General features: G+C 40.0%; 1 protein-coding gene across 19 annotated transcripts in view; it reads left to right on the top strand.

The window, feature by feature from the left end:
• The window catches only part of ARPP21 (cAMP regulated phosphoprotein 21), a 146116-nt gene that overhangs the window by 97583 nt on the left and 23933 nt on the right, over nt 1–24600 (top strand). For 12 of the 19 annotated variants that reach the window (XM_055709724.1, XM_055709722.1, XM_055709721.1 and 9 more), the window contains 3 exons: nt 976–1242; nt 8972–9098; nt 23026–23073. In XM_055709724.1, coding sequence (XP_055565699.1) covers nt 976–1242; nt 8972–9098; nt 23026–23073 — 442 coding nt within the window. The remainder of the gene's footprint in view (nt 1–975; nt 1243–8971; nt 9099–23025; nt 23074–24600) is intronic. The other 7 variants (XM_055709737.1, XM_055709731.1, XM_055709730.1 and 4 more) reach the window with 1 other exon arrangement.

The raw sequence follows: 24600 nt of genomic DNA, 5'->3' as shown, positions 1-24600 counted from the left end.
ATGGATGTTCTAAGTGAAAAGCATTTTTATAGTGCTTATTCCCTATCCATGAGGGGGCATAAGGAAGGGACTGTAATCTGCATATTAGCACACAATGGAGTTTTATGCTGGATTTATTGCTGTATAAAGTATGTTTTAATGTTGAGTATTAAAAGTCTTACGGTGTGGGCACAAATGAATATGCAGAGAGCCACATTTGTAAATCTTTGACCTTCACAGAATAAACTTGAGAGTGTTGATTAGCATGGATCTTTTTGCAAGACTGAACAGATACTGTCTAGAATCTGTGTATCATTACCAGCATGTAATGAGACTCAGGTCCATTGACTTTATTTGGTACATGCATTCTATCACAGATTTTATTCCCCCTGCCCCCCTTCAGTCAAATAAAATACTTGTTTCTTCCCAACACTGAATAAAAACCCCACTTGAAATAGCCACTGTAGGCTTAGAGGTTTTTACCATCTTTATGTTTACAACCTTGGATTTTCAAAACAGTCCAAAAAGGAAAAGGTCCACGCCTGAATCCTACTGAATTCCTCTTGGGATCATTTTGAAACACAGGTGAAATTACCCGCATGTGTTTGGCTGAGGGATCTTGTGTATGGGGGAAGAGGTATTTGTAATGTTATTTTCATGCCCTTTATATTTAAAATGTCTTCTTTTGGACACTATAAAGTTCACTTGTCATTTTGGAATAAAAGGGGAGGGCAGGGTAAAAGCCAAAATAATTGGCTTTTGTGCCAAGCAATGCCGTTCACCTTGCAGGCTGGACATCTTTGTCAAAGCATTTATAGTGATTTTCATTTTAATTGCCTCAATTTTTGTAGCTAGCCATGCAAAGTGTGGCACGTATTTGAGCTGAGTGATTCCTTTCCCCCTCCTGCTCTGTTTGAACCTATTTTGGTTTGCTAATTTGCGTGTCTACTGCAGACATCATGTCTACATCATTTTCTACTGCCTTTTGCCCTGCAGCGAGATGACATGACAACACAGTTTAACCAGATGAGCTTAAGTCGTCAATCGTCAGGAGACAACCCCGAATCACCTTCTGGTCCTGTCTACCCATCGCCTATCTTGCAGCAGCCTGCCCAGCAGACAGGTTACATTATGGCTTCCCCAAGTCAGCAGCTTCCCCCAGGAGGCTTTACAGGTTCAGGTCCACCAGTATCCCAGCAAGTGCTGCAGCCGCCGCCGCCGCCCCAGGGCTTTGTGCAACAACCACCACCACCACCTGCTCAGGTAGGCAAAACCTTTGCTAACAGTTTGGCATGGCACTCATTAGAACATCATAAAAAGAACAGAAAAAAATTATCCAGACTCTGGATTTTTAATTTTTTTTTTTCCCCTGGTAAAAAGCTTAGCAGATTTTTAGGCAGCAGGAAACCTGCAAAGCTCCTATTGTTTCCTGGGTTACAGTAAGTCCTTCCTTATCTTCAAACCATTTTCTGAACATATGTTCGTACTCCAGGACACATCTGCACATGAATATGAAGGAGGAGGGTGAGTAAATATCCATAGTCCCTTTTCCCTGCATATATACCAAAAGAGCAACATGCACATCAGCCCAGGTAGTCATTAATCATATTTAATTGACTTGAACATGTGAGATGTCACAGATCAGTAATTTTAACTGTCTTCCTGAAGACTGATTATGTTTTACTGTTCACTACCAAACATCTCTACTTGTCTCCTGGGTACCTTTACAGAATATTGAAAGTGATTACTGTCAAGAAGTAAAATGCACAGATGACTTTCTGGCCTATTTTCAAGGCATACACTTAAAAACCCCAAATTTCTTTATCCAGTTATAGATAAATTCATTTAAATTCTACTTTAAAATGGTTTTAATAGTATTTTTCCTGTTTTCATTTTATCCTTTGGAAGAAAATTAGAAAAAATAAAGTGAAAAAGATTCACAACTTCTTTTAATGTAGTAGTGTAAACCCTACTGTTTGTTTTGTTTGCATTTCTTACTGCAAATCTCCAGTTGTGTTTGTTAATGGGATTCTGTATTGCCACAGTAATTAAGAATTTATACTGTTATAATGTTTTAAGTGGGCTAGAGATCTAGTTAATTACATCACTAATTAACAATAAAATAAATGTGAAGAGTACTGGATGCTGACATCCCATAGAGGACTGTGACATCCATAGTTTCTGTAGTTAGAAACTTTGCAGCCAATTTTTCTGAGAGAACGCTTACAAAAAATAATTCTAAAGAGCAAAAGTTCAATATAATGTGATTTTTTTTAAATTTGAAAATATTGCTAGAAAAAGATCTTGCTGTTTGCCAAAGGTAGTGTTTTTCTAAAATTTTGAGAGGAAAAAATGACCTGAAGAGCAGAATCCCCTGATGAATCCATCTCCTCATCTAGACTGTGTCTCTTATGTAAGTAGAGGCTGTCCAGGCTTTTCTCCTCATGTACAACCCCCTGGTGCCGTCAGTGTTTTCAAGCATCGTTTAGTCAAGCCTCACGCCACTTCTAGTGAACCAGATAAATGTGAGCACCTCCATTTTACAAGCTGTCACCGCAGCAGGCAAAGCGATGCGTTCCCCAGCCCTGCTGGCTGGGGTTTGCTGTGGGAGCTGAGGGGGCTGCAGCATCACGCTGCCTGCTGTGCCAAGGGGAACCTGCATCAACTCCTCTCCTCCTTAGGTGAGACCAGGTTTGCAGCTCACCCTGGGTTCTCTGCTAGATCCTACCTCGGCTGACTTTGCAGAGGCTGCTTCTGTGGATTTGCCTGCAGCTTCTGCCTGCCTGTGGCTGAGCCTTCATCACCTAGAGCGGGAGCATTGGATTTCACCCTTGGGTGTGCAGCAGGATGCAGGGTTTTCACTTAGTCTGATGCAGTGTTACTTTGTGAAGCTGTTTTCCCTCATTAGTACTTGCTCCGGTGCTACTAGAGAGGCAGGTAACTTCAGAGGACAAGTGATGAAGAGAGGCCTTTTCATATATAGGAGGACCAGTACCATACTGGTATGTTTAACAGCCACTGTGTCTCTGTCCACACCCCAAATACGGCAGATGAGGGCACTTTCCTCCTACAGTGTAAAAAAGTGGAAAGTTACCAAAGACAGAAAAATATCTTTTGGATTTGCAGTAACTTCAATTATTTCACTGGGGAATGTTTTGTCCTCAGGGGGTGAAGCAAGGTGAAAAATTCAGTGCTGTCAGCTTTCTCTGCATTCATTGCACTGCGTGCACCATTCATCTCCAGCTTGTGTCTATTCCAAAAAATCCTTGTCCGACACCTGTGTGGAAGAGGGTGTGGGGGGCTTAGTCCCTGCTGCCTGTGTCCCTATACTGTGAGAGCGCAGTGGCCTTGGTCTGCTAGGAGGGAGAGGGGGCAGCAGCTGTCTGCATCCACCTGCACAGGTGGGAACTGCTGATTGACGTTTCAAGTCTTAATTCATTCTCTTCAGCCCTAGAATTTGGCACAGTGCTTTGGATGCTGCTTGTAGTACATTTACAGCAAATAGGGGATCTGTCTTATAAAAAGATGAGCAAAGCCTTGGGAAACAATAGGGTTTTTTGCCTAGCAGCTCAGCTTTCTGTGCAGGGCAGCTAGACTCTACTCCCTGTTCTGCCCATGAGCAAAACTTCACTGTGGCAGTGGCTATTGGCAAACTCAGTCACCTGTTACACTTTTGGGCTTAGATGCAGTAGTAAGGTTGCTCTTTGATGCCAAAGCAGGTGGTCTAAGGCAGGCTTTAAAAAAAAAATAAAGGAAAAAAAAAAGGGTGTGATGAATATGATAATGCACGCAAAACATGATACAATGCATTAATCAATGCAATGCAATCAATGTAAAAGCACTTTTATATCTTAAATGTTGCTATTGAATTTATACCCATCAAAAAGAGGTTTGACTCTAATGGCATTGCTGGTAAGGGTTCTAGTAGGCTGGCTGTTATGTCCTGTATACTGTTGGAAGGTAATAGTGAAAACTTGGGTGGAGGTCCTGTGAGTATGATCTTTTCATTTGGGAGCTGAAAGGAGGAGAAAGAAATGCCCTCCAAGCCTACAAACCCAATGGTACTGCATTTAAATTTTTAGGTTTTGCATTAAAGTTTAATTAAATGTGGCTGTACAGCTGCTCTGCAGGACTCTCTCTCCCAGTCTGTATCAAAGTAGAAGCAGACTGAGTTTGAAATGAGATGCCTAAGAAATGCTGAGAGGACCCCTTACATTTCTTTTGCTGCTTCTTTCATCACACCTATTCCCCATCTTGACAACAGAGTCGTGATTTAATAACCTAAAAATAATGATCTGTCTTTGTTCAGCCAACTGGAAAAAAACCCACAAAAAACCCAACCATTAGTCTGGGTTTGCTGAAAGGGACTTTTAGCAACAAATGTCTGTTTGCTTTCTGTATCACAAATAGCAAATGTACATCTTTACTTTTTCTTTTTTATGCTATTTTCAATTTTCTTCTCTTTCCAATGGTGGTTCTATAGCACTGATGGGCCCACGCACTTCAACAAGGGTCCACATTAGTTTTTTGCAACATTCTGTCAGTGGTGTTTGCTATTGCTCTGCCTCTGCAAATGATGAAATGGGAAAAATGCGAGTACTATGCCAGTGGGAAAGGATATGCTCCCTTAAAATTAATTTTCACCTGACTCCTCCTTTCTGGAAGGTATACTGGCAAAATGATGTCAAAAAATGAGATGGCATGAATTTTTGGAGAGGTTTGAAGAAGTAATACGCTAGTTGAGGGATTTCTTACCTGAATTCATTTTGTATCATCATTAATTTTAGCTGTGTCTTTGCAGAAACCCCCTCCTAGACACTCCATAACTACTCTAAGACAAATTCTTATTCGTAACATGTCTTCTCTAGGAAGCTTGTTTTGAAGAAGGTTGGGGAGTCACTGCAAGTGGATGGATCTCAAAAATTATATTGGATGACATCCTACCATTGTTCTACACAAGCCCCCTCCCCCCTTTTTTTTTTCTTCTTTTTTGAATTGTTACTGTAATTATGATGGAAGGGGTGGGTGGGGAACAGAGAAATCCTTGAAGAATGACTGATCCCAGTTAGTTAGGTAATGATACCTCCATGTGTCCATACATCTCTGTGGTTTCTGTTTTCTTCACTCCCATTTATGCACTGTAGCTGCTATTCATAGTAGCGTCAGCATCGCTCATCATCTGAATGAAGGTGTTAATCCAAACCTAACTGGATATCAACAACATTAAGAGAAGGTAGGATACCTAGCAGAACCAAGCTGTAAATCAGTAGGGATATAGTTTAGCAAAGTGAGATCAGCCTTAAAGATGTGTGGAATCCTATCCCTACCATAAGGAAATAAACAACATACCTGTAAATTTAAGAGGTGCTGCTAGAGAGCAGTCCAAGGGAGACTCAGCCTGGTAATGGGTTTCAAACTGTATGTGAACAGATCAAAGCAGAAAGCCAATATCATACTGAGTCTGCCCATCATCTATAGTCAAAGTAATTTAGAAGGAGGAAAAAGTAATGTCTTGTTGTGACATTTCTTGAGTGTTTCTGAAGTGATGTCCCTAGTCCTGTTAGATTTTAAGTAAAGAAAATGCTATATATGAAAGAAAAAACAGAATGCATTGGAATGGTCAACCTACAAACAAGGAAGGTATTCACCTTCAAAATAAGAAAATCCAGGAAGTGAGGATCATCTGTCAACTATTTCAATGGCAATAATTAAGAAGTGGTGGGGTGTTCGCAGTGTTCAAGGATTAAGATCAACGTACAATGCTTTTAGACTAAAGACAGCAGCATTTATTTAGATTATTTCTTAAAAAAAATGTCTTTTGGTTTTTTTGTGGGTTTTGTTTGGTTTTTTGGTTTAGGACAACCATATAGCTGTGTTGGCATGCTTGTTAGTGCAGTGGAAACTTCCTGCTTCTGTAAATGAAATATGTCATACAAGCAAAAGGTCCAAGGTTAGACTGTGCATTCACATGGGAAAGCAATCCAAGTATAATTTAGCATGTCACTAGGCTGCTACAGAAATGTGATGTTTTTTGTTGAAGAACACATAAGCAAAGGTGTTACTAACACTGATGTAATGAGAAACTAAAAAATTCAAGAGGTTCACAGCAAGCGATGTAAGTGATACTTGTTATCTCTGATCCCTCTGATTCCACTATTCACTGAAGTAATATCAGAAAGGACAAATAATATGTTTCAACTATTGATGCACAGATGTACTCAAGATAAATGAAAATGGATCCTTCCAAACCCTTCAGCCATGAAAGACCTATTTTATCCCTGTCTATATTTTAGACCAGGCCTTTCTTAATGTCTGACATCTTAAAAAATACCAAACCAAAACCAACAACAACAACAAAACACCAGACTACTTCTTTGCAAGTCATGTGTGCATGCATGATTACTGGCAAATTCATCTACTAATCTTTCTAAGTGAAATTATTTCTTTTTTACCCAATATTCCAACTACTAGCATTTTTCAGGCTGGTAGATAGCACTCTGATAAGCCCCTAAGTGGAGTATATAACGAGTGTATTCTAATGAATTGAGAAGATGAGAGAAAGGGAGAAACCCCTTTGACTATGAGGTGTTATCTGTGTGGCAAAAATAAATACGTGTTTCGAAATGACTGAGAATGCTTCAGTGCACATACATGTTTTTGTGCTAACCATGTTCAACTATAAACCTCACTTCAAAACCTATATTCTTTAGGCTATGTTTTAAAGTTAATACCTGCAAAATCTTTCCATAGGAGATAATTTACATTGTTCTCATATGCTTGTGTATTTTCAAATATCTAGGGGCTTGTCTGCACAAGGAAAATGAGGAAGTTAAGGGTAAATCAAATAAATTTAAATTCTTTAAGTGAGATTAAGCTGCTGCCAGGAGAAGTGAAAGTATTTCCACAGGGGTTTAATATTTAATTTGTAGAATACGGTGATAGAAAATAAAGAATCTTTGAGAAGATGTCTGTTCTTTCTCCTGCTCCAAGGAAGGATCAACTATTTGCATTGACTTAGACTGAGTCTTCTGGCTTCTTTTAAGTCTCCTATTGTAGAGTCTTGCTGAGAGCGACCAGGTTTCCACAAGATGAATTTATCACACTAAACTTGCCTGATCCATGATTTATGCTTCTATGATGTTTAAAGAATGATTTGGTCCTTAAATGTCTGGGTCAACTTTCCTATACCTTGTGGCTTTTCTTTGCAGAGAAACAAATTCATCATAATTTTGTCGATTTTACAAAGGCATTTTGCTTTTGTTACTTTAGTCTAACAAAACAAATGACTGAAGGGCAGGCTGTAGCCATTAGGTGTCATGGTATTGTCTGGAGGGAGGATAGCTCACATCATTTTCCAATCAAACTGTTCTTGTTTTTCTGGTATTTGTTTGAACCTGGCTGATATTGGGGGGTGGGTGGTAGGTGGATGGCAGGCACCCAGGGGCAGGAAAGAAAAGAAAAAAGATTTCCATTGATTGAAGAGAAAATGAAAAGACCTTGAAGAATGAATGGATATTCAGCCTCTTGATTGATGGATAATATTGATTGTCAGTTGGTCTGGGGATTTCACTTCACCATGAAGTCCAGCTTTGTTGATCCTGATACTTTTCCCACCAGTTACCCATTCAGTAGTCTTCTACTTGCCCAGTTAGCCATCCATGCCCTCTTCTTGCCTAGTCCTTTGTATCTATGCCTGTTTTTTCTTCTCTGACATTGTCTCTCAGAAAATTTTTGCTCTCTCTTGTGATGTCCTAGCAGTTTACAAAATGATGCAGTTACCTTTACTGTGCTAATACTTTAAGGGTGATCAAGTTGAATGAGCTGTTCCAGGAACATTTCCTCCATGCAAATAAAAGTGGCAAAAATAGTCCTTGGTTTTGTATGAAAAAAAACCCAAAGCATTTAGTATGACTCTCTGCCTGTGTCTGAGTAGGGTAAATGCTACACATAAAGGGAGAAAAATATTTTTATGGTTAATAAAGAAATGCTGACAGATGTGGCAACAGTCACAAGAGAAGCAATGTTCTCCCAAGCCTGTGTCCCTCAGCAGTTTGCTGATACCATAGGCTGCTGAACGGTGTTAGGTACCTACAGCATCCACTGCAGCTGAAAACGAAAAATTTGGAGTGCTTTGAACTTGCCAAGGGTCAGCTGAAAGCTGTTTAGCTCAAATGTCTCAGTTATGGTGGTATGGCGTGTATAAGAAAAGTCTTTAGCTCCAGTCACCCTCAAACTTCCATGTTCACCTATGTAATATGGTGATATAGTACACGTTGCTCTGTAATGATACAATTAATAGAAAATAAAGAAGGCTGCCTAGCAGAACTTGCTGACTCAATGCCTACCCTCAGCTCCTGCAAGAAAACAACTGATTGTTTTTTGAATTGTAATTGCATTCACACCAAGTGCAAGAGAGGCTTTACAGGGAAATGTTCATGGAAGGAAGGATGTAGCTGTTAAACAAAAGCATGAATTTAATAATTGTTTCTTACAGGCGTTAAGGGTACATGCGTTCCATCTTTCCCTCTCTCTCACTCCTATATATGTTCACTCCAGGACCTTCTTTGTTTCAAATTGACTGTTTTCTCTAGAGTTCATTTAATGGTTCAATATGCTGTCTATATGTATCGCGTTGATATTGAAGGTATTTGCATCCATTTTTCTGCAGCATTTATATTTTACTGTGTTTTCTTCGGTTATATGCATGTACTATTTTATGCATCCTGTACGTCTTTGTCTCTTGGAATTAAAATTCTTTTTCTTCTGTTTCTTAAAGTATCGGAGAAGTAATTTGGGCACTGATAGCCCTTTTCCTAGCAAAGCTGAAAGCAAGCAGCAATTTTTGAAGAGACACGATGCACATCTTTCCTCTTGATTACTGTTACCACGAATATGGTTGACTTGAACTCTTGCTCCCCTTTCAGTGTTATTCTATTTTGTGAATCTTTGAGCTGTAGACTCCATAGTTAGCTGCTGTTTTCTTTCTTTGCAGATGCCAGTGTATTACTACCCATCTGGTCAGTACCCTACCTCAACAACTCAGCAGTACAGACCCATTGCCTCAGTTCAGTACAATGCACAGCGGAGTCAACAGATCCCACAGACTGCACAGCAAGCAGGTATTTACATTATACATGATCTGTTACTCATTTCTTCAGCTGCTCGCAGTGCCTTTGCTCATGAAACCTATTGATTGTGTTTTAATTATGAATTTGAACAGCAGAGGAGAAAGCTGGTCACTGTTCTGTTCAAAACTACAGTGAAAATTACAAATTGAAAACCTCTTTGCTTGGAGATACCAAGCGGTGGAAGAGTGGAGGCTGTGTTCTCCACCACTGCTGTCCTGCACACAGTGCTGTGTCCTCAGTGTCTGTGCTCCATATGACAGGGCACAGAGAGAGCTAGGAGAGAACTGATGTGAGCAGTCACACTGCATGTTCAAGCCAGCTGTTGTGGTTTATCCTTCATCATGCAAACTCTCCAAACATTTGTAAGACTCTACATGGTGGACAGGTTTGCAGTGATGCAGAAAGGGCTGGTCGCGCTCCACCACCTTCTGCTCTTCATGAGCCCGAGGAGTGGCAAGGTGGTCCATGTGGTGCCCGGCAGGACTAGCTCCCCACAGCGATGTGCGGCTGGAAGGGGGGCCGTTACACTGTAAGAGAGTGAGTAGCAGGTCTCACAGTGAACCGGTCTCTTTTCCTGCTGTGTCATGTCACTCCTGATGACACCAGAATAAGAGGGACGAAGGCAGAGTTGGACTGGTGTGTGCTGGGGAGGGCAGGGGTTGTGCTTGTGAAGTCATCCTTGCTTCTCAAGAGAATAAACAGTTCTTCGGGTTTTGGAGATTTTATATATATATACATATATATATATATTAAGCTATTGATTGTACATTTATTTAGTTCACACCTCCCCTCGTAGGGAGTCTCAAACAGTAATGCCAAGGTGTATGGGGGGGTGTTGTTTCCAGATAGGGCTTGCAGTTACAGATGTGCCTGGTAGGGCAAAGCATTCATTGTTCTGACTGGGTTTGGCAGAAACCTTTCTGAATGGCAAAGCAGGTTCCCTGCAAAGACATTGATATGAAAGTCTTTTAAGGTGCAAGTCAAGACCCCAGACATCAGACGTGAACAAGACTTAGGGTGGCATCCAGCCTGTCAACCTGTTTCTGTAATGTGACTGCTGGAAATTTTGTTCACATTCTCTCAGGTGCTCAGGGAAACAAAAGACACAGCAAACACAGCTATAACTATAGGCAATTGATTACTTTTTTGGTGTTTTTTTTTTTTAATCTATTCTATATTCTGATAAAATTGGTGGTGTTTTGGTCAGTGTCAGAGGTGGCTGACTGTGTCTGCTTTCATACCTTTGTATTTATACATTCCTGAGAAAGAAGGTGAAGTATTGCACAAAGGTCATCTGTCTCTTCTGGCTTCTTCTGCCCGACAGTCTGGTGCCATACATATTATTCGTATATACTGGATCTTTGAACCTAAGTGCAAATCAACTTAGATGACATTATCTGGGTCTAGTGGGTTGTTACAAAATCATATTTGTCAGTTTAATGCTACATCCATAGCATAGCGGAGATTATGGTAAATGAAGTGCACAAGAGATTGTCTGAAGCACTTGACTGATGTTCCGGATAAGATCCAGCTATTTGATCTTGAGGAAAACCTAGTTTTGAAGATGTATTGTAGCATGGGAGCTGTTATGTTTGAGTACAGACAGTGCAGAGATGCAAATGCTAATTTTGTTTCTGTGTTTGCTGCATCGTTTTCCTTACGTGTTTGGAAAACATGAGTCAAGGAGTTTGTGTAGAATCTCTAGCATGTCAGTCTTTTCCTGCAATTCACTTTTTCAGCTGCCCGCTCAGTTGGAAACATTATTTTTATCTCTTGTTTAAAAATGAAAACATTGTGACTACAGTTTAGACTCCCTGCTGTGGCAATGATTTTAAGCGTTTAGCTATTCTCAGATCTTGAGACTTTGCTGAGAACAGATTCCTCAAGCTGGTTCATCCCTTTGGGCTCAGATGCATCCTTTCCTGTAGTCATCGTCCGAGTGTGTGATAGGCATGCCAGGAAGCAGCTTGCAGTTTCATACTGCAAGGTCTTTTCTTGGAGATTGTGTAAGAATCATTCAAATTGATGTTCCACTGCATCCCTTTGTGTTTGGAAAATAAATAGCTTTCAAGATTGTCACTTAATTTATACTAAAACAAAAAAGAAATTAAGTATAGGAAAGCATATTATTTATGTTACAGACTTATTGCAGGAAGCTCAGTATAAGCACTGAGATACCAAACAACCAAATGATTCAATGATGGTTTAAGGTGGTTTCATGCCCAGTGTTGCTGCATCTGCTTTTCTTACCATCAGCCTCCCCACACACATACATTTTGCTACTCCTGTGCCCTGTGACCTCAGACCACCTGTAAAATCCTCATCTCTTTTGGCTCATCATCGATGCCCAACATCTGTTCGCTAGGCAGGAGATGGTGTTTTGCCATCGCAGCAGATTGACTAGCACCTAAAACCAGAGCAAATAACTGCTAGCTCATAGTGCAGTCTTTCGATTGTAGGGCAAGTGAGCTGGGGCATGCCTCTCCTCTTTTAAGCCACTGATTTTTATGAAACTTTAGAAATGTCATATCTTTGCAGCTTTCATCTCTCTGTGAAATGTGACAGAAATTAGACAATGAACTCGGAACGTTACTCTGAAGGTTGAGGAAAACTGGCAATCACACTCATTTTCCTTCAGAAACCAGTTTTAAAAACCCAAAACACAGAAACACCAAAAAAGCTTTGAAATCTTCCTAGAGACTTGTACATGACTGGAAAATGGTAATCAACAAGCGAGTGTTTCAGACTGCAGTTTCCCTTCCCATGCATTAACACGTGAGCAGGTTGTGCCAGAGCCAGGAATGAGGCGGGACTAGGGCAGGAAAATGAACACGTGAAAGAGAATAGTGCTGGTGAAACAGCGTGCAGGTCAGGAATACTGAGGATGGGAAGGGGGAACAGATGGGAAGGAGGCAGATGAAAGAATGATTTCTGAAATGGTTTCCCTAAAGACCCCTCAACACTTGTGCTGCTTCAGAGGGAGGATGGCTGCAGCTCAGGCAGCCTGTGGGAGCCCAGGCTGGCTGCCTGTACCTGCCGGCTGCTTCACATGGCAGCAGCATCAGCCTGGCACCTCAGAAAATATTTTATTAAAATAAAAAAGTTTGCCTGCTTGGAGGAGCTTTTGGAAGCTTTCAAAGCAGCAGGAAGGCATTCGGATCTTATTTCCCCCACTTTGGGCTGCAGAGGTCAAAGTCTGATCTAATGCCAGCAATTTGTTTTCATTTTTCTTAGAAAAGGTCTCTTCAGGAGCAGAGTGATATTGATGACTTTTACAGCAAACAGCTAAGTAAAATGTCAGCACAGCATCTGTGGTGGCTAAGGGAGCCTGTACTCTCTCGTGGCTCTGGAAGAAGAGCAATATTAAGTTAAAATGGCTCCAGGGCAGAAAAAAAGATGAGCTCACCTAAAATTACATTAGAGCTCTGGCAGCAATAAATCATTTGGAGAGAAGGATGAGAATTTGTGTGTGTGTTTATTTACTTTTTTTTTTTTCCTTTAAGTGCTGTCTTGTATGAGAACATAAGTGACCCATTTCTGGCAGAAGCATGGTACAGAGACTTGTCCAAAAAGATTTTTTAAAAACCTCTGCCATTTGAATTACACTTGTTTCTGTTCAAGCCAAAATGTAGCATCTGACAGCACTGTAGCATGGTCTGTAAACAGAAATACTTCTTTTTTTCATTCAGATACACCATTGTTGCTTTTCTTCATTATGCTGTTTCTGCACCATTCTTGTGTCCAGTCCTGCTCAGTGCAAAGTTTTTCAAAGTGTTGCCATTGAGTGGGGCCAGGATGAAGCCAGTGTCTGTCACACCTTGGCATGGGGAGGACATCTTGGGTGGGTTTTTAGTGTGTGTTAGGCAGCTGTTCTCAAAAATCCTATGCTCATTTTTCAGACTGGGTATATTGCTATTACTCATTTCTGTGCTCTATAACAGATGATACTTAAGATACTGTGAAATGCCCATTTCTGTAACCACACAGAAGAAAATATTATTTCTGTATTCTCAGCTAGGAGTACTCTATAAATTGCACGTCTAGCATCATCAGTATTTCATTCTTCAGTAATTATCTTTATACTGATAGATTTGAAAGCTTTCAATCCTAGTTGTTGTGTTTGAATAAAATAGAGTTATATGGATGATAAATCAGGAATTATTTTTATTTTGTCATGACAGAAGAAATCAGCAATGTGTTATCTGCATCTGTATTTTCTTTCATTATAGCAAGTGCTGTGCGCTTTGAGGATTTTTCATGTTTAAAGTGCTTCATAAACACGAACTAGATAAGTACATGAGTATTACTTTGGGATATGCAACTGTTCTAACTGCCATTCACAAACGAACAAGCTGCAACAAATGACATGATTTTTTTCCTGCTTTGATTCATTGTTGTATGTTTGCCTCATGTGTTCCAGATAATTTCAGAGTGCAACAGAAATTTTATGAATAAAATAATATGTAGGTGTGTGTTTGGGCCTAGTTCCAATAGTCAGTTAGCTTGGTTTATCACACAGTTGTAAGGTAAAAAATCCATGGCATGTGTTTTGCATCAGTAATGAAGATCATCTTTTGAGGGGATTAAAGTGAAGACCTGTAGTATTTGGTAAAAAAAATCTTCCAACCAAAAGCTTACACTATAATATTTCCAGAGAAATAAGATGGCATTTGGCATAATTGGATGGTCTGTGATTCCTGGAATTAATGTAATGTTTTAGGATTTCTCATAAATTTGAGACTCAACTAATGTTGCCATTATAACCTGTTCCAGTGCCCAGATAACACGAGAAGGCTCAGATTACAAAGCAAATGTCTGCTTTTTCCTATAAATGGTCTAGTCGGTTGTGTACAGTAGGCAAAGGAAGCCATTATGTGAGGGAAGTATATATCTGAACACTGTCTGGATGTAGGATCCTTTCTTATGTAAGTATACATGGATCTTCTGTAAACAGCAAATGTTTGTCTTGAAGGAAAGGTAATATTTCTGATGGAGTACTGTATTATTAGCCTTTATAGCTTCCAGTAAGGAAAAAGAGGTAATTGTCTCTTTAATGTGTCTCTGAAACAAATTTTAAGTGAAGACAAAATGTACCTTAACAGAGTCCATAAATTTGTTTACGCAAAAATCAGAGTCAAATTGACAATGAAATACTGATTTTTTGCTTAATTTAATCATTTAGGTGTCAGCATAATTGAAGAGTGTTATCTTCAAGTCTTTTTCATCCCCTTTGTCTTCTGAAAGCATTTGTCACTATAAACTGATATTGAGAGGGAAAAAAATGTGCAAGGGAAATGTGCAGCACTAAAAAAAAATATGGTGTGTTATCATGGTCATTAGAGAGCCTTATAAAGAAAGATTGCTGCTTTCTACCTTCATTAGCAACCTGACAGGAGCTCATGGTCCATGATAGATTTGTTTGCATAATTCAGTCTATAATTTCTGTGCTTGTATAAACATAACAACTTCAATTTTTAAGTATCTAATTATCTGAAGAAACTATTTCTCCAACAGTAATTGCTTACTGCGCTATTGAAACAGATCTGTACTAAAGGTGTCCGTCTGTGTTTAACGCTGTATTTTTTTCAGCGGATACTGCTGCTCCTGAAAAGCATTGCAAGGCATGTGTGTCTTGTTTTTACAGGGGCTTGGCAGGAACGGGAGGGAAAGAGCCCTACTGGTTTAGATACTTAAGTGTAGGACTGTGCTCATTAACATTGATGTAAGGCTTTGAAATTTAAAAGCATTTTATGAAATAGTAGGGGCGGATCAAGGAGTTTGCAGCAATTGCAGTAGGAAGGCTAAATTCGAAATTATGATCTTGAAGTGATCCACACTGTTAGTTTCTGTCCAAGCATTTTATGTTTAAGTTGCCCGGAAACGTAAAGCTTTACCTACAAGCACTTCCATTTGGATGGTACTGAGTGTCTCATACCAAGAGCGTCTGCAAGGCAGAGCTCAGTGCTCCTGCCGGCTGTGGTGGAGAATTCTTGCCATGGAAGCGCTTGTAGCAAACCTAGGAGACTGCTCTTCAGGCTTGTTCAGTTTGGAGTTTTTCCCCCTAAATTACATTTGGAGAAGAAGGAGCCCTTGTCTTTTTTTCAATTAATTTTATGATTTGGTTACAACTTCAGACGTTCCCATGGTATGAGAAACCCAGGTGCCTAGGCCTGAGAGGGTTTTTACCCATATTGTGCATTGCAGGGGAAATGCTCACCAAGATCTCTGCTCTTCAGGGATGTTCTCCTTCTTTCTTACAGTGCTTTCTTTAAAAGTGTGAAGGAACAGAGAATTAAGCGCATGAAAGAGAAGGACGTAAAGCAAGAAACTCACTTAGTCCTGATTATATATTTTTATGTGGGTTTTTGTTTTTTTCAATTTTGAGGTCTTGCTTTTATGGTATTTTGCTATTTTATATGTTGTGTGAGGTAGATTAGCTCCCAGACCCATCCACCTCCTCAGTGTTTCCTATGCACTACCCATAGGGAGTTTCCTACCTAGAGTTTTGCACCCTGGATTTCATTCCCCTACTGCTAGAGGAGGATTGTGTGACTGAGTATTGCGTTCAAGACTTTTCAGAATCCTGCTGAGAAATTGAGAACTGGGACTTAAAAGTTTTAAAATATCAAGTCTTAGAAAGACTAAATCCTGTTGTCCTTCTGACATTAAGCAATAGTGCTGCACCAGTACTGAACCAGCAGTGTTCAGCTTTACAGAACATCTGTAATTTAAATTAATAGCAGAATTAATATGGTCACACTCCCTGCAGCATACTTGATTCTGAAAATTAAAAGGCAAAATCACTTTTGTCAAAAAAGCTTTGTTCTTCCTCAAATGACTTGCTTAATTATTCAGCATTCACACCAAGAGAGAGCAAATACTGAGGGAAGAGAATACCGGTAGGCTCAACAACCATAAGAGTCTTAAAGACAGGCATTTATTTGTGGTTTTCTTTCAAGGCTTCTCAAGTTTTGTTGAACTTGTCTAGCACTAATTAAATTCTAAGCCATTTCTGACAGCGTTCCTGGGGTTTCACACTAATATACAGATTAGTTCCCCCCCCCCCCCCCCCCCCCCCCCGAGGATTAGCATGTATTAATCTCATGTCAGTTAATGTACAGGAGCAAGCAGAGAGAGAAAAGATTTCTAACAGCATTGTGTGGCGGTTAGGACTTCAAAATAACCTCTGTAAAAGTTGCAGAGGCCACACCACTAAGGTGTAGGGAATGTTTTAAGGTATTCAACAATGTCTACAAAGAATCTTTGTATTTCTGTCTATGCTTTGCCAAAAAGAGTTATACATCATCTCTATTGCTAATTCTGTGTTGGATCAATGCACAGTGTTTCCGCTTCTTCCGATGGAATTTTCCAGCACAGAATAATTTGGAGGTTTGTATTGTAGTCCTTGAGAACAAAGACAGATTTCTTTTTTTCTTTTTTTCTTTTTTTTTAAATTGTTGTATTTTGTCTTTTCTGGTACCATCCTGCCATTGCTAGAATTAGTGGAGCCCTACCACTGACAGACATGCTAGAAGGCCTCCCTGGAGGGGCAGAGGCCATTGCCAGCTCTGCTTCAGGCATTCTGCTCACAGTAGGTCTATAAGCTTGGGGGCTCAGTTTTCTGTAACTTTCCTGCAGATGAAAGCATGCCCCAGGATGGAGAAGTGCAGGAGGATTTTTGGGTCTAAGCTAATAATTGAATACTCAAAATGCACACCAGAGATCTGCACTGGGGGGGGGGGGGGGGGGGGGCACAGAATTTTCCCTTACAGTTGCTATTGACTGAGGATTAAAGAATTGAAGCACCCTTTGTGGTTGTAAGACTTAATAGAATAGGACACTTATTTAGATTTGGACATGACAGAAAGAATGTGTATATGAGCATGAGCTGCCTGGAAGAAGGGCCACAGTGTGTGTTCAGTGTTAGGGCAGAGGAACTCAAGAGCAACGTCCCAGTAACGAAGTGGTGTTCTGCTGACCAGCAGTAACCATAAAATGATCCCAGTGCTTTTACCTGAGTTTTGTTCGACCTTTGTTACAGTCAGTTATTGTTTTGCCTAAACCGTCCGCAAGAACATCATCCCTCTGCAATTGCAAGGACCTTGTCATTTTGACTCACCAACACTAGATATATAGAATCTATGCATTAGTACAGCAAGTGAGCAATTGATTTTATTTCTCTTTGGTTTGTTTGCAAGTGAATTAAGGCTGATAGTGTGGGTGTGTGAAGGAAGCAGCCTTTGATTCTTCCTAAAGAAAGGAGCTGGTTTCCTCCACAATAGGCAAAGATGCCCGATACCTCTCCAAACAGTTCTTAAGCTCTTCCCCAGGTCCTGCTGTCTGTTGCAGCTTGCTCGTTATGCACCAGAACAGATAGCATTCTTGCTGTGTGAGCTAATTGTAATGCGTGATGGCTGGTAGCTGTCATTGGTATTGGACAAAAAATAAAAGAATTTGAATTTGCTGTTTGCGTGTCTGGATCTAACAACAGCTTGATTATTTCTGTTATTACTTGTGATACATATTCCCTGCTGAGGTTTCACTTCCAATGGGTATCTCTGGCATTTATCATTATGAGTGATAAAGATAAACACAGGATTTCTTGCTGCAGACTGGCGAGTGTTCCTTTGTGGCCAACAGGATGTAGATTGAGAAGGGGAAGAGGTGATTCTTTACTCAGCCTTTGCTCCCAGTCTAAAGACCTAGCTGTAAATGTGAGTCAATTTACAGTAATTCACTCCAGAACTGACAAATAGAGGTTGGTTAGTAATATTCAGAGCTTCTGTTTCTGCTTCTGTTTATGTGCTGATGGCAAGATATGACTATATCCTTATCAGAAATATTATTTTCAGGATAGAGAGACAAATAAGCACACTGCTCAGTATGTTGAATGGAAATTCCTTTTTATCCAAGAAGTCCGAATCCCTAACGCAACCATACCTGAAAAATGTAAATTTAGATAAGCTTTTACCCCAATTTATCTGAAAGGAGCTAAGATTAGAAGTACTTTAACACAGTTTTTCCTTCTCTGTTTTTACATATTTAATCTAATTTTTATTTTCAATGCAGTTCCCAGTATCCTAATGTCTTAGTAACGAATACAGTCCTTTGACTACCATCATATAAACTCATTAAGAGCAAGGAAAGGAAAAGAAGCCAATCTGTGCCATAATGATTTTTGTACCATAGTCATACCAAGGAGCTACAGCTAGCATTGAGAGCCCTCTGTGCTAGAACTGTATGTATAAATGTGAAGGGATTTTCTTTTCGCTCTTGATGCCCAGCATAGAGCTGGCATCCAGGGCTAAAAGAGTATTAAGGCACACACTGTGGTGGCCATCCAATTCAGGACTGTTGTCCATCTCTAGATGGTTCCTTAGCTTAGGTAAATCAGAAAAAGAAAGAAGCTTTTACTGTGGCAGCTGTTCATTCATTCGCTACCTGTAAAACTTTGGGCACCCAAGTTCCTGCTGAGTGCTGAAAACAGTAAGTAGCTTTTGAGATCATATGTGTAGGAACCCTAAGTGTGCTTTCCTAAATATTACTGTTTGGAATAATTCATATTTTTGCAAGTATTTGAACGTCTCCTTATCTTTAGTGTAAGTGTTCCTTATGTTTGCTTATGCAATGAAAACCCACAACCATTATGACAAGCGAGTAGTGGACTTTGCTTGTAAACAACAGCAGTCTTTTGCATGTTGCAAATCATTTCTTTCTGAAAGACCTTAGCCCCTGTGGCATTACTTAAGAAAAAGAGAATAATAAGGTAGCCATTTCTGAGCAAGCAAATATTTAGGAGATATGTATATATATATATGTATGTATCCTTGCTCTTTGTCAACCTGTGTCATCAAAACAATTTATTATATGCTTCAGCACTCTCCTCAGGGCTTCCAAGTAGCATGCTGGTAAAACAGAACATCTTCAATAGCATCTGCTTAACAATGCTGCATTTCCAGTTTGCTCTTTGTTGAGAGCTACCTTTCATCAGGTACCAAGTCTGCAGGAGTGCATAAGACTGGATTTTTACAGGTCTTACAAAAGAACCTCCACAAATTAAAAAATTTAAGGGTACCAAGTACAACCTTATAGAATAAGCAAAAGAAGGGAAACGTTTTAAATTATAAGAAGCAATGTGTTGATTCAAAATGATTGCTGTGTTAATAGTTTGTATCAAATGGCAATTTTAATTCTGTCTCTATTGAAGAAATAGAAAGCAATTAATCTTTGTAGCACATTGTGAAAAATAAGGGCTTAAACAGGATCTCAGTGAGGTTGTTCCTTCACTTAACCTTGAGCTGGGCAATAAATAATTATAAATGCAGCTACATTGCAAGGCAAAAGTAATTGGTGAAATAGAATTATCATCTAATGCAGGAATTAGAAATCTGAATTAGGTTTCATGATGTTCTTTGTTCCAGAAAAGTATGAATTTGCCTGTGATTTGTGTGTAAAAGAGTGGAGCCGGGTTTTACAAAGCATCTTTTATACCCAAGCTATCACCAGATGATTTGTATTGCACTGCTGGCGTGGGCAAATGCTCTTGCACTCTCTCAGCTATAACTCACATAAGGCTTCTGATGATAGGACTTGTTTTATGGAGGGAGAAGGTGATGTCCAAGGTGCATGGGTGTATTAACATCTTTTGAATAATTTCCTGCTCTTCAGTGAGGGCACCATATCATCAGTGCTGCCTTCCACAAATTTTTCAGTGATACTGCATCATATAAAGTTTCTGCTCTGTTGTGAGCTGCTAAGGGGGCTGAAGATACAAGTCAGAGCTGCTTTACCCTGAATCTCACTCTCCCGCCCATGCAGCTTCAGGGGACACTTTTCCCCTCAGTGCCACACTACTGTTCCTTGCAGCTCCCACGCATGCCTTGCAGATCCCAAAGCAGCATTGCTAACCTCACTTCACCTTGGGGCTTTTCAGCCAACTGAGTGAAAGCTGGTCAGTGAAAGGATCAATGATGCATGTATGGGATGGATCATCAGTTCATATCATGGGGCAGGGTACAGGATGCTTTCTCTGATAAGGAAAGGCAAAGGATGTGGAAAAATAAATAAATGCAGGAATGTGAAGAGCTGTATTTTTCTACTCCAGACCTCTGCCTCAGCATGCTTGCCTACTGGAGCAATAGGCAGGAGCTGTTCAAGCCCCCGCCTAGCTCCTCAAAAATGGGAAGCCATGAGTTTGCTATTTCAGGGTCATGTTAAAGGAAGAAAACATTCCTAAGTAAAATAAAACAAATATTATTCTGCTTTTCTTTGAATTGCTCATCTGCCTCGAAATAGGACCTTGCGATATAAGGAGTAAGAACCATAGCTAACAGCAGTGGGTTTGTAGGGCGATGTTGGGTCTGCACTTTGGTACCGCTGATTTCATGGAGACACCATAAGTCTGCGGAGAACCATATTTATACTACTGTGGTGGAAACTTCACGAGTGATAAAGACTCATCTGCTTCTATCCAATTTGTCTTATGTTCATAGTGAGCTATGGAGTGTTTACAAACTAAACTGAAGAGACTTCTTAGCTTTATAAAATGTAAAAGGTGAATGTAATGTGTAACTGCACGAACACTCTTCATTTCTTCTATGCAAACTTGAGACTAACCAAAAGACTACAAAGGCTGACATGGTATGCTTCAATTGGACAGAAGTTGAGGAAGGCTAGTTTGTACCTTTTTTTCCCTTTTTTTTCCCCCTTTGATGTATTTACTTGTTACATGATAAGGAAGAAAAAGTGCAGAGCTATTAATTTTTATTAAGAATGTTAGTCAGATGAGCAGTGTGTGGTAGGACTGAGTCTTTTTAGACCTCAAACAAATGAGTTTTCTGACCATTTTGAAGCATGGAGGAGGGAAAAGTTAGTTCAACTTCCCTCTGTTTTTTCTGCTTGGTCCTCATTAATATGTTACATGAGTTTACAGTGGTGTTGGAAATGCGTTATGCAGCTCATTTTTGCTGTAATATGGCCCGTTGTGTAAATAAGGAATATGATTTATTGAAGAAACAGGTGTGGACATGTGGAAATACAATTTGCCTTAGAGAGTTGTTTCTAATTGACTAGTAAAATGCTGTTTCCAAGTAGGTCATAATTAATCAGCAAGAACTCCTTTCCTGAGTTTCCTTCTGTAAATGAACAGATTCAGGACATCTGTCAAGTAGAAACTGAGAAAATGAGAGAGGGAAAAAGCCTGACTCTCCAGTGAGCAAAGTGGTTGTATTTCTGTGAAGCAATCACAGCAGGGCACTTCACTGGGTGATCGCAACATTGGCGATGGAAAGAAATACTGAATTTCTCATTTTTCATAGGTTTGTTAAAGTTTTAGTACACTTGTGGTAGCTACTGTATGCCAAGAAGGTGGCTTAACTAGGTCAAGAAGAATGATGGCACGAAAAAGGGGGCCAGTAAACCAAAACCTTTCTCTGATACCCTCTTAAGGGGTCTCACATTTTACCTCATTTTATTTACACATTTACCACATTTTACCTCATTTCATTACATTTTGGTGTGCAAGTACGTCAGTAGTTACTGTAATAGCTCAAATGAGGCTGCACTCGCTAAGCACAAAAGTGAATGACAAGAACTTGTGTTGAATATGCATTTTACAGCAGCATTGTTACAAGTGTTTTCAAAATCTTTAGGTCTGGAGATGTTTAATTTGGAGATGAAAGAAGTGATAACCCAGTTCTTATAATATATTGTAATAAAGTGAAAAATCTCGATAAATTTTGATCATCAGAAATGTGATCTAGCTTAATTTTTGTATGTGTTGTGTTGGCAATACACCTGTCATGCTGAGAGGTATGACTTCACCATATACTCTCTGCTGGTGATGGAACAGGGTTGGATATTGGTAGATCTGCTGTGCAGGTGGTTGATTTCAGACTCTGCTTTAGCAGATTCAAGAATATCTCGTTATCTTCTTGTTCAGCAATTTGGAAATGAGATTTATTTTTTAATACCTGAAAGTCAAAGGACTCCCAGCTCTCCATTGTTTAGCGCAAGGACCATGGAGCTTGCTGGTTAGAGAATATTTGCAGGGAAGGCAGGGCTTCCTGGATGTGGAAAAGCAGGGAATGTCTGGGCGTCCATTCCAGGAATCAGCCCTCAGAATACCATCTGCTTAATTTGCAAGAGTTGGCTTCTCTTCAAAAATCTTAAGAACTATATTAGTGGAGTGGAACCCAGAAGTCCAACAGTTAGATGGGGTCATGTGTATGATTTCATAGTTGGGTTGTGCTGTAAATGAGCAAAAGCTGTAATGTTCCAGGTTGTTCAATTTCTTAGGTCAAGGTCATGTGTCATGTATTTCCAGTGGTTTTGAAACTAGGGACAGTTTTACATTTGTTTTCCAAGAATCCCCATGAGGCACTTAAGAAACTGCCTTAGTCTTGCTGCACAGTGAAGGTACCAAAAGCACTCTTTCAGTATTCAGTTTATCAGCTGAATTTTTACCTTTACCACTCAAAAAGTGGCTATCCAAGCATTTTCTATTGCTTTCTAGTGTCTGAAGAAGGACAGAACTAAGAAGAAGATACTGAATCTATCCTTTTTAAAACCTTGTTTCTCTAAACACCTGCAATTTCTACAACTCACTGTGTCTATCATACTAGAAACACAGCCCGTGGGCTGCTGGTGTCCTTGGGAAGAATTGTGTTGGCCTCAAGAGTTGCCCTCTGTTGCATGAATGTATGAGGGACTTCCTAGTACCAGCAGCCAAATCTTGTTTAAAAAATGCTTAAGATTATTTTTAAAAAAAAAATAATTTTGTGAGGTTAAGAGCAGTCACTATATGATAGAAGGAAAGATGAAACAGGCAAGGCTTATTGAAATAGTTCCCCCAATTCGGCTGCTTTCATGTGAAAACCATCTGCCTCCTTTGACTTGTCCTTTCTTTTTTTCCCTGCAGTGGAGCTGTGGGGCACTGAAGCACATACTTACATCAATTCCTGTTCAGGTAATCATTTCACAGATATGAACCCCATCTTGCTCCATAAGACTTGCTTACATGTTTAGAATGCTTTCCTGTATAAGGATTTGCTTTCCCATGTCTGAGGCAAGAGCATGAGCAAAACTGAGCAATGCTGCTTCCCAAGGAACAGCAAATTCTGTTCTGATCTCAGTTAACCAGCAAGCAGTTGTGGTTTCTTCACATCTTCAACACCCATGCTTTGAGCTGACCCCAGGACCAGATGAGTTTGTGTGGAGCTTTTTTGCCCATTTATTTTTCAATATGTTTTGTGTTAGTCTGTTTCTTTCCAAAGACAAACATCCTTTATCTAATTAACAAAAGCCCCATGTGTGTGACTTCAGAGTATGAGGAGAACATGTGTAGGCAGGTAAGTTCTTCATATGATCAAACAAAGAGGAAAGGAAACTTGTGGCTTCAAGTGCCAACTCTCCCCAGGGCAGGAGGTTAACGTTTGACAAGACATCTGCCCTTTTGAGGTATCCCAGCAAAATCAAATGCAGATTTCATCGAGGCTTGCTCTTCTGAAATTCACTTTGCCTACTCAGCGTACTTCTCACAGGGTTTTTCTCACGGGTCACAAATGATCCACCTGGGCAAAACTGCTAACGTTGTATACCAATTCGTCTGTGCGCTTCCATGTCTGGACCTGTGTGAGGGATGAGGTAGTCTTTAAAAGCTGTCATGCTCAAAACCATTTTGAAGTCCTCCCGTGGTTTGCAGCTTAGGAAATACGAAGATTAGAAATACTGCTGAGGGGCACTTCGGCAATTTGTAGGGCAAATCCTGTTGCAATATATATAATTATTAGGTAATAATTAAATACTGCATCTCATTCATATATGCCTAAGTTGCTGGAATTAACATTGTAGGGGCTACTTTTGTGTTAGCTTTTTCTCATTTCTGAATATTTAACCATGCCACCCCGGTGCTCTCTGAGACCATATGGACACAAATGCATCGACCTGGGTTCCTGTTTTAAAAAGCTGGAAGTGTGACCCTTTAAGGCAATGCGGCTGTAGCCAAGCAATGCCCAATTTCTGTCTTCAGTGCTTGATTTTTATTTCAGGGACCTGCTTGTCTCTGTACAGATGTCTTTGTGTGGTTTGCTCCAGATTTCTCAAGCTTTTTCTTACAGTTCATGCATCCATAGCTTTAGGAATAACTGCAGCTCCCTGCTGAAGGGTCCTTCAGTAGTGAAGCTGCTGTGATCACCCTGTGGAAGAGCGGGGCTGGCATGAAGGGAGCTGTGGGGAGTATGGGACTTCTCTTTACTTCAGACCTTAACCTTCTGCTGGCATGAAGTGACATTTGGGACAGGTGCATCTGCACAGATCATCCTGCATCATCAGATTACTTATTTGTGTGCAGAGCTTGGGAGAGAATGGTGCTGCATGATTAAAGGGTATGTAGGTTTTTCCATCCTGGGCACTTCAGCCTTTGATCTGAAAAGCAGATTATTATCTACTGAGTTAGAACTGTATTTGTATTTTGGCACTACATCAAAATAGAACC

The sequence above is a fragment of the Falco cherrug genome, chromosome 4 (genome assembly GCF_023634085.1).
Source record: "Falco cherrug isolate bFalChe1 chromosome 4, bFalChe1.pri, whole genome shotgun sequence".
Classification (NCBI taxonomy): Eukaryota; Metazoa; Chordata; class Aves; order Falconiformes; family Falconidae; genus Falco; species Falco cherrug.
The sequence above is the reverse complement of the archived record's forward strand: the minus strand, read 5'-3'. Positions and strand labels throughout refer to the sequence as shown.